Raw genomic sequence first — 16,403 nt, 5'->3', positions numbered from 1 at the left:
CCTGCAGTCTGTCTGCAAGACAAGGCTCTGTAAAACTCCTCAAGGTCTAAGGCACATCAGATTGATTTGCAACCTTCACCTGCTGCCTTTGACATGCAAGCATGGCGTGGGCTTCCAAGGCATCTTCAGCATGTCTGCAAAATTTACGGGCTGAGGTACTCTTGCACAGCCAGCTTTGAGAAATATTTCCTATTTCGTGAGAAATGCCTTCTTTCCAGGTCTCTGCAGGGTGTAAAAGCTACTTGAATGTCACGCTGCGGCCCTACATTTTTGCAATAGCTCCAAGTAACCAAAAGAACCCTTGTTTTGTTTGAAATTTAAGTTGAAACTAAACATTCTTCATCATTATCTTCCGAGGCTCGTTTCAAGGGTCGTGTTAAGGGCTGTGCACAAATCCACGACACGAACGAGCCCTGGCCACATACGCTCGTGTTTCCCTTCCGCACACGTCCAGCRGCCCTGGGCTGACAACAAATCACAGCATTTTCTGTCACTGTGTTTGGTTTAGCTATTTAATCTACGCCACCAGCTCTYGAGAGATCTGCTGTTTCCTTTCGCACTCCAGCACCTGTGGTCACAGGCAAAATCAATTCACTTTAAAAATATTTGTTTTCAGTAAGTGTTTTGGTATCTAAAGACCATGAGTCAATATGTTTTAAGAGAGCAGAAAAATAATAAAAATATTCCAGACCTTATGCCTTTTAGGACTTGCCACATGATTCTGCAGGCTTCAAATACACACATATATTCCTAGGTTAGGGAGAAAATGTGTATTTGCTGTATTCTCCATTAGTGTCACATAGTCCACAATGACRTATTTGTACTAAAGCACCGACCTGCCACAGGACAAGGATTATCACCACCCATTGCCATACACAAACAAAAAGCTCACCCAAAAATATTCCACGTATTTCCTCTGTACACTTCCTACATTGAAAAGGCCACTCTAGCCACTTGACACAGGGACAAAACAGAATCGAAAGGTAGATAAAGCCTTATATATGTTTTATGTGTGGTTCTCCCCCCCCCCCCCAAAATTAACTGTGAATACTGGTTCCAACAGGCCATTTTTCACCCTTTCAGATGAATTTATGTCAATTTGCTAACATTTTAGAAGCGCTCTGAATCCCCACCAACATTGAGCTTTCTACTTTGTTCCTCCTGGCAGAGACCTGAAGTGTTTAAGGGTGTGTTTGGTTTATTTTGCTCAACTCACACCAAGGTCAGGCCTTGTATGAAAGGAGCTGCATGAATCACTCTTTCCACCTGGTTTTCCAGTGTGCTTGATTAAAGTAATTGCCATTACRCTTTCATTCCAGTATATTCCACAGGCGCTGTCTCACGAAGCAACACAAGGATTTATCCTACTCCTTCAATTACTTAATAAAACCTCAATGATCTCAGCACCAAACGTGTCTGTTGCACTTCCATGAGCTCTTTAGTTCTGACTAATTCTGTCGTGATATTCCAGAAATAAGTGGGACAGTGCAGATTTCTCACTCCTGAAGGCTAATGAGGATAAAAATCAAAAAAAAAAAAGCAATTTCCTTCCAATAAAGCGATAAACACAAGCGCCAAAGTAAAATCCTAAGGCCTGGCCGAGAGGCACAGTGGGAGGGGAAAGCTTTGTCCCTTCTCCGAATCTCCTGTTCCCGCTTTCCCTGCAGAGATCCCGCAGCCCAGGGCTGCACAGCCCTCTGCCCTCCACGACCCAGAGCGTTTGCATCAAGCCTCTCCAGCCACACCATTAAATATTACTCCCAGTGCACACGTTCTGCACCTGGGATCACAGGACACGTGCAGGGAGCTGCTGGTGACCCTACGGGGCTAAACGAAACAACCTTTATTGGAATTCCTCTACCAGTAGGATTCCTTGCTGAGTATCCGAGCTTTTAATAAAACAAGCACTTGCTTGAATGTATTGAAACTACTTAATTAAAAAAACCCTGAACTCTATGAGTAACTTCTGGATAACAGGCTGCAGATCAATTACTTGTCATCCTGCTTGTGTTACAGCCGCAAACCAATACTGAAAGAAGTATTTTTGCTGGCTTCCTGGACACCAGCAGCCAAACTGATGTGGATGCCAGTTAATAAAGAAAAGACTGCATTAAAAACAGTGCATTAGACTGCAGTACAAAAAAAATGCATTAATAAAAAGCTGCTTTTTGATTATTTTTCTTTTTAAACACAGGAATCAACCCGCACAAGCGGCCTGTGCTTGGAATAACACCGGCCCAACGTGGTGGAAGACGCTGACCGTGGGAGCTAGGCACGAGACTCCCAGGGGCTGAGCACATTCAGATGCTCTGGTTCCACTAATGGCTACCTAGCTCTTAATCCCAGGCAGAGAATAGATCCCCATGATCCCACACACAGCCGCAGCAGTTATTAACGTGGCTGCAAGCACGACAGGGCTGCAGAGTAAGTTACTGCGTGTTACCGACACGGGGTTGCTGGTGGAAGGAGCACTGCAGATATCTTAGTTACATCAGGCTGATGCACAACCCCTTTCCCAAACTATCCAATACGCAACATCCCCTTCTCAGACTGAAGARTCAGGGCAAAGCAGCTGACAGCTACCAGATATTTAAGTCTTAAAGCCACTTTTTTAGCAAGTCAATAGGCCAGCTCTAAAGTACTGGTCTTGGTCATTCCCCCAAGCCAATAAATATTGCTTGACAGAGGAGCTGTTGCATGATACACTATGTTCAGCTTCAGTTTAATGCAAGTTTTCCTAAAAGTTGAATTCCTTCTCAGAGGGGCAGCCCTGCACTAAATGTCTGTGCTGCCAAGGCACAAGCACCATCCTTGCTCAGAGCAGATCCCGGCCAGCCTCTTCAGAGCAGCCATGCAAACATCAGCCCTGCTCCTTTCAGCCCCCTGAAAAACACAGACAGAAAAACAGCACTGGATGTGGTCTAGCTTGGTAAGTGAAAAAGATGCTCCAAGCATTCTTCTGGATTTGTATTTCTCTTATCTTTAAGAGCTCGTTATTCGAGCTCAAGCAGCAGCCTCCCTAAAGCAGAGCTCTGCACCAGCTGGTGTTCTCAGCAACTCCAGGGATCAGATCTTTAAGACCTGTCAGCTGAAGATTTATCAAACCACAGAGGAAGAGATCGACTTGCAAGAAAAGTAGATTATGTGACTTCTGGAGCACATCTGAAATTGCTGCAAGTGGCGAGCCCTGCACTGCAGCGAGCAAGCACGGCACCGAGGGCAGAGCAAGCCCAGCAAGCCCCTACGTCCCCTTCCACAGCAGGGCTCTGGTCTGGCGACTCGTTGCCCTACTGCCAAATCCCTGTTAGGTCAACCATGTCTTCTGAATAAACTCCCACAAGTTTATTTTGAGGACTGTATTTCRCTTTCCTTTTTGTTCCTCTCCAGCTGCCTCTTCTTGCTTGAGGTTTGCAAATGTATCTTACATCAGCAATGTCTCAGCTAAAGCCCCGCTTTGCAAAGTTGTACCTTGCAGTTTCCTTTTGTACTGGTCATTTCAGTATTCCCCTCTTAGAACCCAAATCTAAAGGTTTACTGCTACCCAAGCACTAGAGGACTTGGTCTTCATTTAAACTGGAGGACAACTCTGAAACAGACGGGCTTTGGAGAAGAAAGTGCAGCCTTTATGGGCTCCCCGAGACGACAGCTAAGCACTGCTTGTTGCAGGGTCTCGGGGCAGTGACATCTTCACACTCTGTTTCAGCTGTCTRGTCTGGGGAGAAATTATTGCTTCCTGTAGTAGTCTCATAAGAGGCAGGGAAAACCAGCTGCTTGATGACTGAAGCCTTTTCCAGCCCCTCCACAAATGCATCTATGTTTCACAAATGCCTAGGAGCAGGATTAAAAACAAAGGGTAGACAGACGGTCTCTGGCATCTGCATTCGACCGGGGGTGGCTTTTAGACACCCAAGTGCAGAACCGCAGCCTACAAATTCCCAAGTAAGACACAAAGCTCATGAGAAGTCGCTCAGCTTGATCCGCGGCTGTAGAGCCCAAACACCTTGTGGCACATCTCAACCCAACCAAGGCACAGCAAACGGGTGCAGCAAACCCGGGCCCCTCAAGCAGTCCAGCAACATCAGCAGTTAAGATGCACAGCTGGAAAAGCAGCATCTCCTCCCCCTCAGATCTCTGCTTTTTATATCTGTAACTTAATGGCATTTTAATACAAAATAAATTTTTAAAAAGCGCTTTAAAGGAAGCAGAAGTCAGCCAAAAGTCCTAACAATTAGGCTAYAGCAACAGGCTGCCTCCCACGCTTTGGGTCCGTCTCTGCTGTCCTGCCCTCTTTACTGCAGCCGGCTTCRAAAGCAGTCTGGAGGGACTCCTGCCACCCTTCCCTTAGCACGCAGGTGCCAGGCAGGAGATAGAAGATAAGGGCTTGAAGTCCCTCAGGCTGGAAGGAACAGAACTGCTCTAGGACCTCTTACTATTTAATTGTCTAGATGGTGACAAGTGGATGCTTCAYCACACCTGCTTCTAGCCACCCTTTAAAGGGTCACAAGCCACATTCAATTCTTTGGAGTAAGGCTCCCCTTCAGGTGAGGATCCACATGCCCAGGAAGTCAGATCCGAGCACTGTCCTGCACCTCCTGCTGCGGGAATGGGCAGGCAGGAGCCTGGACCAGCCCCGCGGGYAGCACCTCATCCTGGCTCCCCCGACACCTCCCCACTCATGCTGGGAATGCAATTTAGGAATTCACGTGCTGACTCGAACACTCCTCCAGCTTTACCCCTTTCAGGTATTGTTCCAGAGCTGGTAAATCTCGGCTTTTGCTCCTCTACAGCCCAAGCACACAAGTGGTAAAGAGTCTRCAATCACATCAGCTTCCCTAGCAAGTTGTTTCCACCTCCCAGGAAGCAGCTTTTAGAGAACGGCTCTTCAAAGTGCTGCCCCGAGTGCTTCTACTGAGAACAGAGTCAGAAAAACGGGTCTTGTTTAAAAAAGCACCATGCTCAGCAACATGAAATGCCACCCCGKAACTGCTATTTGCATGTCACCTTTCTCTCTGATCAAAGCTGGCATTCCTCAGTCACACCTCCTAAACTGAATCAAATGAAGAATCAACAAATCGAATCAAGAAATCAAATCAAGTCACCTGTCTGTGACAAAAAGGAGCAAGAGCCTCCATTTTACCTTGCACACTAAACCACACACTCTCCAGACAGGCTCCCTCTAGTCGGGATGTTCCCTCGCACAACAGGGGCGTTTTTACAACTGCTCACAGTGATGCAGCCACGCTAGCAAGGAGTGCGCCCCAAGGGCTTCCCCACCTATATGATCCATATGCTGCTGGCTGAAAGCCCCTCCCCTCTCCTTGGCACATACATGCCCTGTTTAACCGATTTCTGTCCCATTCCACTCATTCTCCCAACAGGAGCACAGCCAAGGCTTCCAGGTGCTGCTCCCAAATGCGCACCCTGGTCTTTCAGACGGAGTCTTCCCTTCCTATCAATCTTTTCCCACCGCAAGCTCTCTCCTCACCCCCCAACCCTCCCCCCCAAAAAGCTGTTGGAGTATTTGATGAGATATGGTGCAAAACACAAGCAAAACACACAAACCAAGCCTTTTAAAAACACACTCTTTCCAGAGCTATCCCCTGAGGCAGCAGGCTCAGCCGGGAGGACTGGGATGCACGGAGGGTCTCCCACCCCACCCGGGCATGGCCCTGKGACCAGCTCCTCCTCGCACACAGGCCGCCGTTTCGGGGAACTTTCCAGAACTCCCCTCGCGAGGTTCCACACAAGCACGAAGGCGGCCGGGCCGCGACGACCGGGGGCCAACGCGGAGCCGGGGCGGCAGCGGCCCCGCGCCGCCCTCCGGAACGCAGGAAACACAAACAAACGGAGCCCCGGCAACCTGTGAACTCGCTCCAGGGCCCGCGGCCAAGCTCCTAGAGCCGGGAGAGCAGCGAGCGCGCTGCAAAGCGGAGCCCGATTAAGCACGGCGCCGAGGCCGGCGGGCCCCGTCCAGCCGCGCCCGCGCGGGGCCGCGACGCCGCGCGCGCCCCCCGCGTGTGCGCACCTACRGAACCGCAACCACCCATCCATATGTATCATAACCACCAATAAATATGTAGAGAAATACATATGCGAGTGGAAAATAGGCATATAAGTATATATGCGTGTGGAAAAGCGCTGCAGTGCGGTCCCGCCCCACGGCAACGCCGCTCCCCGGCGCCGAGCCSTCCGCCGTCGAGCCCCGCGCCCCGCAGCCGGTACCGGCGCCCCGCAGCCGGTACCCCCCGCTCACCCTGGAGATGGTGAGCGGCGTGCTGAAGTCCTTGCCGCCCACGAGGCGGAAGCCCCACGGCGAGGGGCCGCGCAGGGCCACCGTGTGGGGCATGGCGGCTGCGGGCCCGGGCCGCGCTCCGCTCCGCGTCTCGCTCCGCGGCCGCGCCGCCGCATCCACTTAAAGCGGCGCCTCGTGCCCGGCCCGGCCTGACGTGAGCGGCCCCCCCGCGGCGCGGGAGGCGGGAACGCGCGAGGGGCCGCCCCGCGCAGCCTCCCGCGGGGCCTCGTCGGGGAGGCCGCCCGCGACCCCCGCCTCCCTCCGCGGCCCCCCGCTCTGAGGGGAAAACTTGTCCCTTCTCCCCAAAGACCCCCCGTCCAAGCGGGGTCCCTGCAGGGAAACGTCCCCCACGCAGAGGCTGCTCCCCCGAGCAGGGAAGAAACTAAGGAAGGGGCCCAGCTCTGTGAAACTCCCCCTCCAAACAGCCTGTCCACGGGGATCTCTAGAGGGTTCCCAGCTGTGTTGGCGGGTATTTGAGCCTGGCTTCAGCTGCGGGTGGGTATAAATACGGAGGTGGGCACAGCTGGGGCTGGTTCTTAGAGGAAAGCCCCCATTTTGGGGATGGCAGCCTGTGCTTGTAGCATTTTTTCTCTCTGCTCGCTGTGATCACTGGATTGTTGCTGTTTGCCCTCTGGGAGAGTATTTGGTGGAAGAGCAGCAGCATTTGCTATAATGGAGTAAGGTTTAAAGCAGTGTAAGTGCCTGGTGTCTGTGTCCCGGAGCAAGGTGAGGCCACACGGGGGTGCTGGGTGTCACTGGTGGCTTTTGTGTGGCTCCAGCTCTGGGGCTGCTGTGTAGCTGCGACCATATCAATATTCTCCTGCAGCAGATGTAAATGGTCCTGCTAGGGACCTGAGTGTCTCCCTYGGAAAGCGAAATGAAAAAGAGCCTCTCAAAGCGTCTAGGCTGGGGGAATCTTACTGGCCTGCAGGGAAGGGCTGTGATATCCCCCTTCATCACAGCCCCTGCAGCATTTGCCACCCTTGGCTTTTGGGGTGGATGAACCTGCCTGTTGTGCTGCTGTGTTTGAGTCCCCTGGGCACCTCTGTTCTTGTACAGGGACTGGCCGGATGTTGCTGTGGATAAACAGGCTCTTGCGTGTGGGTTTAGCCTCTTGCAATTGGGGTAAAAGCACTTTTTTTTTTTTTTTTTTTTTTTTTTACTGTGATGCTTTTACCCCAATTGCCTCTTGCAATTGCCCCTTGCAGAGTCGTCAGGCTCTGCACAAGCCCCGATGCTCGGCGTTGTGTGCGTAGCACAGGAATCATGCCTCATTCCTGCATGATATCACCCGCTCGCCRCGGGTTTCGGCTGGCTCCGCGCTTCCTCGCCGCTGGGAGTGAGTCCCAGCTGGGCACCGCTGTCCCAGGAAGGATCTGCTTCCTACCTTTCCTGCTGTGCGGAGCCTGGCAATGCCGCCCCAAAGGGCTCAGTTAGAAATGCGTGTTAAAAACACAGTGTGTCATCAGTGCTGTGATGGCCTTTCTCTGGGGAGGAAAAAGAAAAATCTTTTTCTGCAAAAGAAACTAGGTTTGCTGGGAAGCAGCAACAATAGAAGCCAAGAAAAGGCAAAATCTGACGAGTAAGCTGCAGGCTTGGAGTCTTTCTATTCAAGGCCTTTTAAATGCTGAGCTTGGTTTATGCCTTGTGTAACTTTAGGCTTGCCAAAAAGTTAACCCAAGTAAAATATAGCTAACTTTAAACTTGTGGGTGTGCTTATTCCATAGTAAGTTCTCTTCCAAAATACATTAAACTGAGCTGAAGCAGAGTCAGATCAACTGTGAGCTAAGTTATCTGCAGAGCGGTCCTCCTGAAAAGCCCCTGTATGTAGAGCAGCCCTTGGGTGTCAGAGGCTTCATTTGGCACTCCTGTCATTGATGGGTGTTTTTTCAGGCATTTGGGTAAGGAAAATGCTAGCTAAAGAGCCCTGCATTTCACAGGTGTCCCATTCTTTTGGTTGCTCTCATGATTTTTCACCTATCTTGCTTTGAGAAATCAACAGAAGATGGAAATCTTGCTGTGGGAGCGAGCCTTAATATTAAGTTAGTGACAGAGCGTCCCAGGCGTGTTTGTTCTGCTGGGTGTCGTGACTGAAGCTGTATAGTGAGCTCTAACAAAGAACCTGCATTATTTGAAAGAAAGGTCAACCATGTCTGTGAATTCAATCTTATCATTCCATTCTCTCCATGCTGTTTTTATTCCCCGCTCTGTGTTTTGCAGGGTGTTTGTTTCCAGTAATTTTCCACTCGGAAGCCTTATCATGCACTAGCCGCCGGTTTTGAGCGTCTCGTCGTGGTGCTCGGGTGCCCCGATGAAGCCTCCRCTTCCTTCCTTTGTTATCCCGGCACGGACGGGCCGAAGGGCGGATATCCACGGTGCGTTCCGCTCCGCACTCGCGTTTTCCATGGGCCCTCTCCCAAAGCTTAGCTTTGCTCGGTGCCCTGATCTGGAGCGATGACTCTCCTGTCGTGGCTTGGAGCATCTGCCCATGTGGGAGTGACTTCCAGGATTTGGTGGCTCCGCTCGAGGCCGGGACGCTTTCACAGCATCACAGAACGGTTGAGGTTGGAGGGGACCTCTAGAGATCACCCAGTCCAACCTTCCTGCTCCATCAGGGACACCCAGAGCCAGGGTGGCATCCCAGGTGGGTTGGGAAGACCTCCAGAAGACTCCACCTTTCTTGCGCTGCAGACACCCTCCTGGGCTGAGCATCCCTAGGGCTGACAGGAGGTCCACGTTGGTGTGGGTCCCCTGTAGCAGGAGGCTGGGTCTACGAGCTGTAGGATTACAGATCTTTTTAATGCAATAATTTAAAGGTGATGAGTTAATGTATGGGTGTAGAAATGACTGCTCTATCTACTCTGAGCTGCTATGAGCATGTTCCCTGGTGTTTTCCTTACCTATCACATGTCAGGTGCTTGAGAGAGAATTTGACTGTAAATTGGTCATAATTGCTCTCCTTTTTGCGTTGCCCCCAGGCCCCTTGTAAAAGATTCTATTTTCATATTATGGGAAAATATAAAATGAAAGTAGAAAGACAGTAAATGTGGTATGTTTAATAAATTGCATTTGTCAGACAAATTTATTTTAGTGGCAGAGCTTAATCTGTGGCCATATGACTGCCTATATATGTAGCTAAACAATAGGTCAAGGTGCAGTGTCTGTAGGTTAAACATAGCAGCATCTCTCCATAGGTGCCTAATAAATGCCAGGACATTCTTCCCTCGTAGGCTGGAACGTGCAGCTCCCCTCATTCTTCTTTAAGAAGCAAATTCCTCTCGAAGTTCACTTGAAAGTGACATTCATCAAATTTAGAAATATTTCTTGCCATTTGTTTAGCTGGAGGTTTCAGATGGATGACATCTCTAAAAGAGCTTTAACTGCACTTGCATCTACTGCAGCAAATGTAAAATCCCAAACCCCGATCAATTTTACCACCTGAGAAATAAAATACTTGTATCATTAACGTAAGGGAAATATTTTTTAGTCCCCTCTCATGGTGGTTAGCCTAGGGATGAAGCTTTCTTTTTCACTAAATTGCTATTGGAAATATTTTAAATGAAGCACAAGTATTTTTTATTTTTTAATGAAGATGTGGATACAAAGTCGTTCATTGTAGAGTGAAACCATCAGTAAATTCCATTTAAGCCATCTGTGAGCGAGTTTAATTTGGAGAATTGACATTTAAAAGTAGTTTTAAAAATTAAACTAGATATTAACTCGTGGGTTAGCTTTCCTAATAATTGCACCCTTATTAAAAACAGGTTTCAGACTCATTGGCTCAAGCTTTGTGCTTGAGATTCATCTTATTGCTGCTCAGCTATAGCTTCTAGCACTGGTTGCTCCGCATACCACCTGCATTTGAGAAAATGATGCTGAAAATGATGCTGMTAAAACGAATCCCGAGTTCTCGCGGGAGCGAAGGCTCCTGGAATTTGTGCAGCTGCGGTTTCGTTCAGTTCATCCCTCTCCTAGTCAGCATTTCTCGGAGCGTAGCCTCTTTTCCTTCCCTACATTCATCAGGAATCCCTGACAGCTCCATCCTCTTTCCCATCTCCATGGCYGAGACGATCGCATTCCGGTGCCTTTTTCACCCTGCTGAGACCTCTTCCATATTCAACAGGTTCCTAATGGTTTCAGCTTATTTCTTTACTTACTAGTACTTTTTAAAAAACATTTAATTTTGAAAAATGTCATTTGGATCAAGTCCAGGTAAATCTGAAGCCTGTGGCAGATTTAGCAGGAGGTATGAAAAAGATTGTTTAATTTACGGGCTCTGCAGACTCTCTCAGCCCTGGGTTATTATTTTGGCTTTGGAAGTTCTTTGGAATGTCCCCAAGAGTCRGAAGCTGTCATTCTGAATTCTGCTTAATTCATCCGTCTAAATCCTTTATAAGGAATTTATGTGGGRCATCCAAGCTTCCCACAAAGAAACCAAGCTGTGATGTAAACCGTTAGGCTAATGGAAGAAATGTAGTTGCTCCAGCTGAATTTCTTGCTTTGCAGTCACCTTTGGGCTGTGAGGGCTGCCTGAAAAAAGCGATAGGGCTGGCRAGATGTGCTCCTGGGCTCTGAAAAAGTGGAAAAGGGGGAATATTGGTGTGTTATCCTGCTCCGTGTGCGTTATCCTGCTCCGTGTGCAGGAGGCTGCGAGGCGCTCACCCAACTTGCTGTGCTTGGTTCCGCAGGTCCCTGGACAGCGGGATAAGGCGCAACCTCTGCAGACTAAACACGAGATAAGAGCCACGAGCGGGATTTTCCGACGGGGAAGCGCCGCCGGAGCGTCGCTGCCGGAGCACAACAGCAGCCTGGACCCACCAAGGGCGGCCTCCGCGGTGGCTCTGGAGGACAAGGACGAGGCAGCACTCAAGTACTCTGCCGAAAGACCTATTGCACTATTCAACCCAGTCCTTTAATACTAAATTGCTAATTACAAYCCTTTAATACTAAAACGTCGCTGCTTCTATCTCTTTTGCTGAAAAATGAATTTAACTCTCCCATGCTGGAGCAAGAGTGGAAACGGGTGCTCGTTTTCTGCAGCCCGTGGCCTTGCACGTGGCTGATGAGCAGCAGTTGAGAGAATAGTGAGAGATATTGGCATAATATCGTAAACAGAAGATGAGCTTGCAGCAGAAATCTGCTTTTCCTGTGAGGCTRATTGTTCTCATTATAGGATTAAACTGATAGATTTCCTGTCAGAAGCAGAGCCTGAAAGAACAAAGTGAAAACCTCTGGCATAATGAGTCAGTGAGCCGAGCAGCTGAACACTGAGCTTTTTTTTAGGTTATTTTCTTGTGAATCATGACAGATGTCTGCTGTTAGGGTAGTCTGCAAACAAATTTGATGCATTCTTCTTATTATTACTTCATACAGTGGAAAACCAGCTACTGTACCCATTCAGCAGGACACGTTTCTAGCCTCTYCTTGGGGTTTTGGTGTTTATCATCCGAATTATCGACTCCATCAAAGCAATTTTTCCTTTTTTGGGTGTTGCACAGCTACAGCACGCAGACAACTGGAGAGGCTTAGGCTGAATGTTCCTAATTTATGCAGGTCAAGGAAAGTTTGCCTTTTATCTTTCGGAGATAAGGACAGCAAACTCGCTCTTTCTGAAAGGCTGAGTTCCACGGATGCCATCACGGAYGTTTACGTAGGTGGATTCCCAGAATCTTTCCAATTCATTTCAGACTATTGCACAGCCTTAAGCTGATGGGAGCAGAGACACAAAAGGTGTCCTGAAGCAGGAGGGATAAGTGCACTGCCTTATCCATGCTGTGCAGAGCTCGTTTGCCCAGCTCATCAGCCTTGCACCATGCAAAGACCATCTCCTCTGCATGTAGGGTGCCTGCCATGGAGCAGGTCTGGTGCCAGCAGTGCTCTGCAGAGACGCTGTGCTCTGCAAAATGTTGTCTGCAAATTGTAAACTGCACCCAGGGCAAGGACAAACCCAGCCGGATAAAATTGTTTGGGGTGGAAGAATGGGACATAAGATATACAATGTAGTTCTTATCATAGATCCTCCTCCCTCTACCCTTAGGCTATTCATTATCTTTTATAAATATTTATGTTCTTTATAGTCACTGTTCTTATGCTGAACAGATCAGTGATTTTAGCCTTTATTAATATATTCCTACAGGTTTTCCAGAGGAGATTCTGAGTAGCATTGGCTTGTTCTCCTCACTTTTCGCAGACCCCATAGAAGCTGCCTACAGAGGTACATATGTCTTCAGAACACAGGTGAAAACCTCTAATATAGAGAAAAAAAAATGAGCACTTATTTTTCCCTTGTGTGAACTAAAATATGCCCTAGAAGTAGATACAAAATGCAGTGTGTATTTGACATTGCTTATGGGTATGAAAAGCATGCTTAAAACTTCCAATTCTACCTGGAAAATTCCTAATTAATTCAATGGACTTTAGTTTATGCCAGACTTTTTTGTTATTTTAAAGAGAAAGGTGGTCTGAGGCGTCCCCTCCCTCTCAGAGCCTGCAGGAATTAAGAATCTGTGGTGTCCAAATCCTACCAGTTCTGGGAGTGAATCCCCTGGGCATCATGTCAGACCTAAAGCAATGAAAATGCATGCAAGTTTTCAAGATAATCTAATCCTTATGGCTACTTTGAATGAGTATGTTTCTAGCTTAATTCTCTGTTAATATTCCCTGATCCAGTTTTCAACTGGAAAGGAATGGAGGTGACACTGTGACCAACACTTGCAGGATGAGAATTGTTCATAAGCTAGTAGGCAAACTGGGACATCCTATGTTATCAGGAAAAAGGCATCCTTAAATTTGTGAGATTGTCTAAAATTATTTACATTATTTGTTATTGAATGCAACAAAGGAAAAGTCTAGCGTTCTTCAGCTCTAATTCCCCTTGATATCTTAGATGGGTCTTAGTGCAAAGCCCTTCAGGCGTTGTGTTTGTGCATGCAGACTTGCTAAGTGCTTGCAGCATTAATGCAACGTTCTCAAAGCAGCAGTGCAAGTCAGAACCCCAAATACAAGCAGTAACTTTACTGAATGGGTAAAACCCAAGAGTAATTGCTGGTATTTTAGCACATAAGCAGGGTTTCATAAATGCCCCCTGGAACATAACCCCTCAGCCTCCTTAGACGTATGCTCTTTTCTTTTGTTTCCCTGTCTGCGTTTGCAGTGCCTGTGGCTACGAGGTGATGGATCCATCACTGCCCCCTTCCCGTGTCAGTCCCTGCAGCCACTGGCASGTTGGCACCTGGCCCTGCTGGGGCTCAGCTGGTGATTTACTGTGTGCTATAAAGCACCAGGGTGCAGGTGCCCATCCTACCAGGCTGTAGGTGCTCATCCCTCTTCTCTGTGGGCCAAGAAGTTGCTGCCTGCAGTTCCTCAGTGCTCTTCCCTGCTCACCTGGTTAGCTGAATTGGGTTACAATCAAAATAAAACACGTTAGTTTTAGCAGGATCTGTAGGTCATTCTTACTGTGACTGAAATTACAGGTAAGATGGGTAAGAAGGCTGAGACAGAACACGATGGCTTCAGTTGGAGGAGAAGGTCTGTGACATCCAGTGTGCTCATCCCCCTCCTGCGGTATCATTAAGCTCTTGTTGCACAACTRTATAGCAGGTAACCTACCAGCTTCTCCAGCTCCTCTCATCTCCTTAGACCATTGGATTAGGGTACCTTCTGGAGCACATCTGCACAAATGATAATTTAATTTCCTTTTCCCCCTCATTCCAGTCATGCGGTTATGAAGACTTGGAAAAGCTTAGCTTGAAACAAGCTCTTAAAATACATTGAAGGAATTGCCATTACTCAGAGAAATAGGTCTGATGTTTATTGGAGTGAAAAGAGGAGGAAGTGAAAAGGAAGAAAATTGGTACTCAGAAACTGTATTTAACAGGCTGAAACTCTGCCTTCGGTTGTGTCTGGGTAACTCATTTGAGCTGTGCAGGATAAGCAGAATTTGCGTGCAGAGTTCAACTGAAATAAAACATATTTAAAAATCTGTGAGGCTGTTGGACATGTTTTTGTGCAATGTGACCTAACAACATGGCAAACTTTGATCCAGTATTTGGTGAGAGCAATAGAAAAACTCCCAGAGAAGATGGTGGGAATGTCATTTTAATGAGCAGCTTAGTGAGTATTTATTTTGAGTGCTAAGTGGGAATTAGTATAATCAGATATTCTGCCTAATAAAAGAGTCAAAACATGCTATTCTTAACACATGCWGCTCCTTTTGTTTCTCAGCCTTCCYCTGGCTTRCTTGAGAGGATATGAACTATGAAGTATAGATGTGTTGTACTCTGAAGAAMTAAAATTTAAGGAGCACAGGGAGCAAATGTTATGAACATACTTCAAATATTTGCTTCAAGCACAGTATTACCTTGTGGTCATTAATCTGATCTTTAATTTATTACTAGGAGAATAACCCCTGTCGCCTTGTCTGACCGAGGCATTTAAGGAACTCTTGCAAACATGACTTCGGACTTCTCCTTTCATGTGTTATAATAATGACTTTAACAAATGGGTAAGACTATAGCATCAAATGGTTAACTGTTCTGCTCCAAGGTGAACGGGCAACTTGTGCTAGAAATTATATATGATCTTCTAATTTACAGTCCCATGACTTGGGCAAAGATGTGTCTGGAGCAGGAGGAGCTGTTTTGCCTCATTTGCCTGAAGATCTATTCAGATAAAAGAGTAGTCAGCAGGAGAAACCAAGGGTATTGCATCCAAATGAAACCGTTTCGCCTTTCAAAAATAACATACAAAATAAYACTCGGCTGCCAAAGAATATGGTGTTTTTATGGAAGTTTAGGAATGCAAAGTAAGGTGTTACAAGATCAAACAAATACTGGCAGTTTGGGGTCTCATAAAATGTAAAGGGAGAAGGAATTGTTCAAGCTTTTCGGTTCCTCTGTGGCTCTTTGAAGGCTTTAGTAAGTTTTTTGGTTGGTTTTAAGCCCCGGGGGTGCCCTAGGCCTGTTCTGCCCCCCAGCAGCTCCGATCTCCGTGTGTTTTTGCTCTTCCAGACTGTCCTCCAGGCTGGTCGCCACAGTGGTGGCCACACCTGCCTGGTGGCCACAGTGTTGGATTTTCGGACCTTTCCCGCTGCTGCCAACCCCAAACTGCAGCTGTTTCCTCGAGTTCACCCCAAGAYGCTCCCATTGCTGCCTTCAAACCCCAAATTTCCTGAGTTYACCCCAAGACGCTCCCATTGCTGCCTCCAAAACCCAAATTTTCAGGCGGTTTTAAAGCAATCCGTGGAGCTGCGGAGCGAAGGAGCGCACAAATATTTGGCACGGGTTGTTATTTACTTTTTTGTTTTCATGGACTCCAGTCCACGGTGCCTGTTCAGGATGTCTCGGGAGAAAACAGAATAGTTTAAACATATGTTYGGGGAAGTTTTTTAGTTTATGGATCCCCAGGTATTTTCCCAAGTTGTGCTTTTGTAGAATTTCTTAAATAAATGCACTATTGTTACTTCAAAAGAGACTGAAAAAGTGATTGGTGACAGAACTAGAGCAATCTAGGCAGAGCTTTGCCAGGAAAATGAGGCTCTTTGGGTCGTGCAGGGCTTGCTGCTCGGCCGCCCGTTCTGAGATGTTCCCGCATCCCGAGATGTTCCCGCGGCTCCTGCAGGGAGATGCAGCCAGGCACAGGGTGCTGCATCCCGCTCCGGGAGGGGAATCTCCTGGAAAACATCACAGCTCTTGGTGCCTTTCAGACAAGGGTTGTGGGAGGCAATATTTCTTACGAGCTGTTGAGCGCAGGACAATCTAACCTCCAGGGAGAGCCAAGTTTATTGTGTTTCTTGTACAGTGTTGGTGCAATAGTTTTATTTTACAGCCTAAGAGGCTATTTTAGAGGGCTTTTTYTCTTTTTCCCCTCCATTTCACTCAGTTTTATGCAGAGTTGTGTGTATAGGATGTTGGGCCTGGCTTTTATTTTGGGTTTGGCGATGGTTTTGGAGATTGCCTTGAGATGCTTCCAGTGCTTTGTGGACTAAAAGTGGAGAACAGTGAAGCGGGGAATGCCAGGCCCCAAGGAAGGGCACTTGGGACCACGAGGGGTGGCTCCTAYGGAAGCCAAGCTAGAAGGCATCATTAGGGAAGGATTTTTAACGAGGGCTCAT

The 16,403-nt window shown here is 47.8% G+C and overlaps 1 protein-coding gene and 1 long non-coding RNA gene across 2 annotated transcripts in view; one reads left to right on the top strand and one right to left on the bottom strand.

Annotated features, from left to right (window-relative positions):
• PDLIM4 (PDZ and LIM domain 4) overlaps positions 1 to 6,346 on the bottom strand; it is a 41,414-nt gene extending 35,068 nt beyond the window's left edge. The window contains exon 1 of the mRNA XM_026045322.1: positions 6,254 to 6,346. Coding sequence (XP_025901107.1) covers positions 6,254 to 6,346 — 93 coding nt within the window. The remainder of the gene's footprint in view (positions 1 to 6,253) is intronic.
• A 525-nt stretch (positions 6,347 to 6,871) lies between these two features.
• On the top strand, positions 6,872 to 12,992 carry LOC112953050. Its single transcript, XR_003250508.1, has 3 exons — positions 6,872 to 6,986; positions 8,513 to 8,667; positions 10,981 to 12,992. It is a non-coding gene; the product is annotated as an uncharacterized LOC112953050 (long non-coding RNA).
• The last annotated feature ends 3,411 nt before the right edge of the window (positions 12,993 to 16,403 follow it).

The sequence above is a fragment of the Nothoprocta perdicaria genome, unplaced genomic scaffold (assembly GCF_003342845.1).
Source record: "Nothoprocta perdicaria isolate Ctin4 unplaced genomic scaffold, notPer1 scaffold_107, whole genome shotgun sequence".
Lineage (NCBI taxonomy): Eukaryota > Metazoa > Chordata > Aves > Tinamiformes > Tinamidae > Nothoprocta > Nothoprocta perdicaria.
Note: the sequence above shows the minus strand (reverse complement) of the source record. Positions and strands in the feature narration are given on the sequence as shown.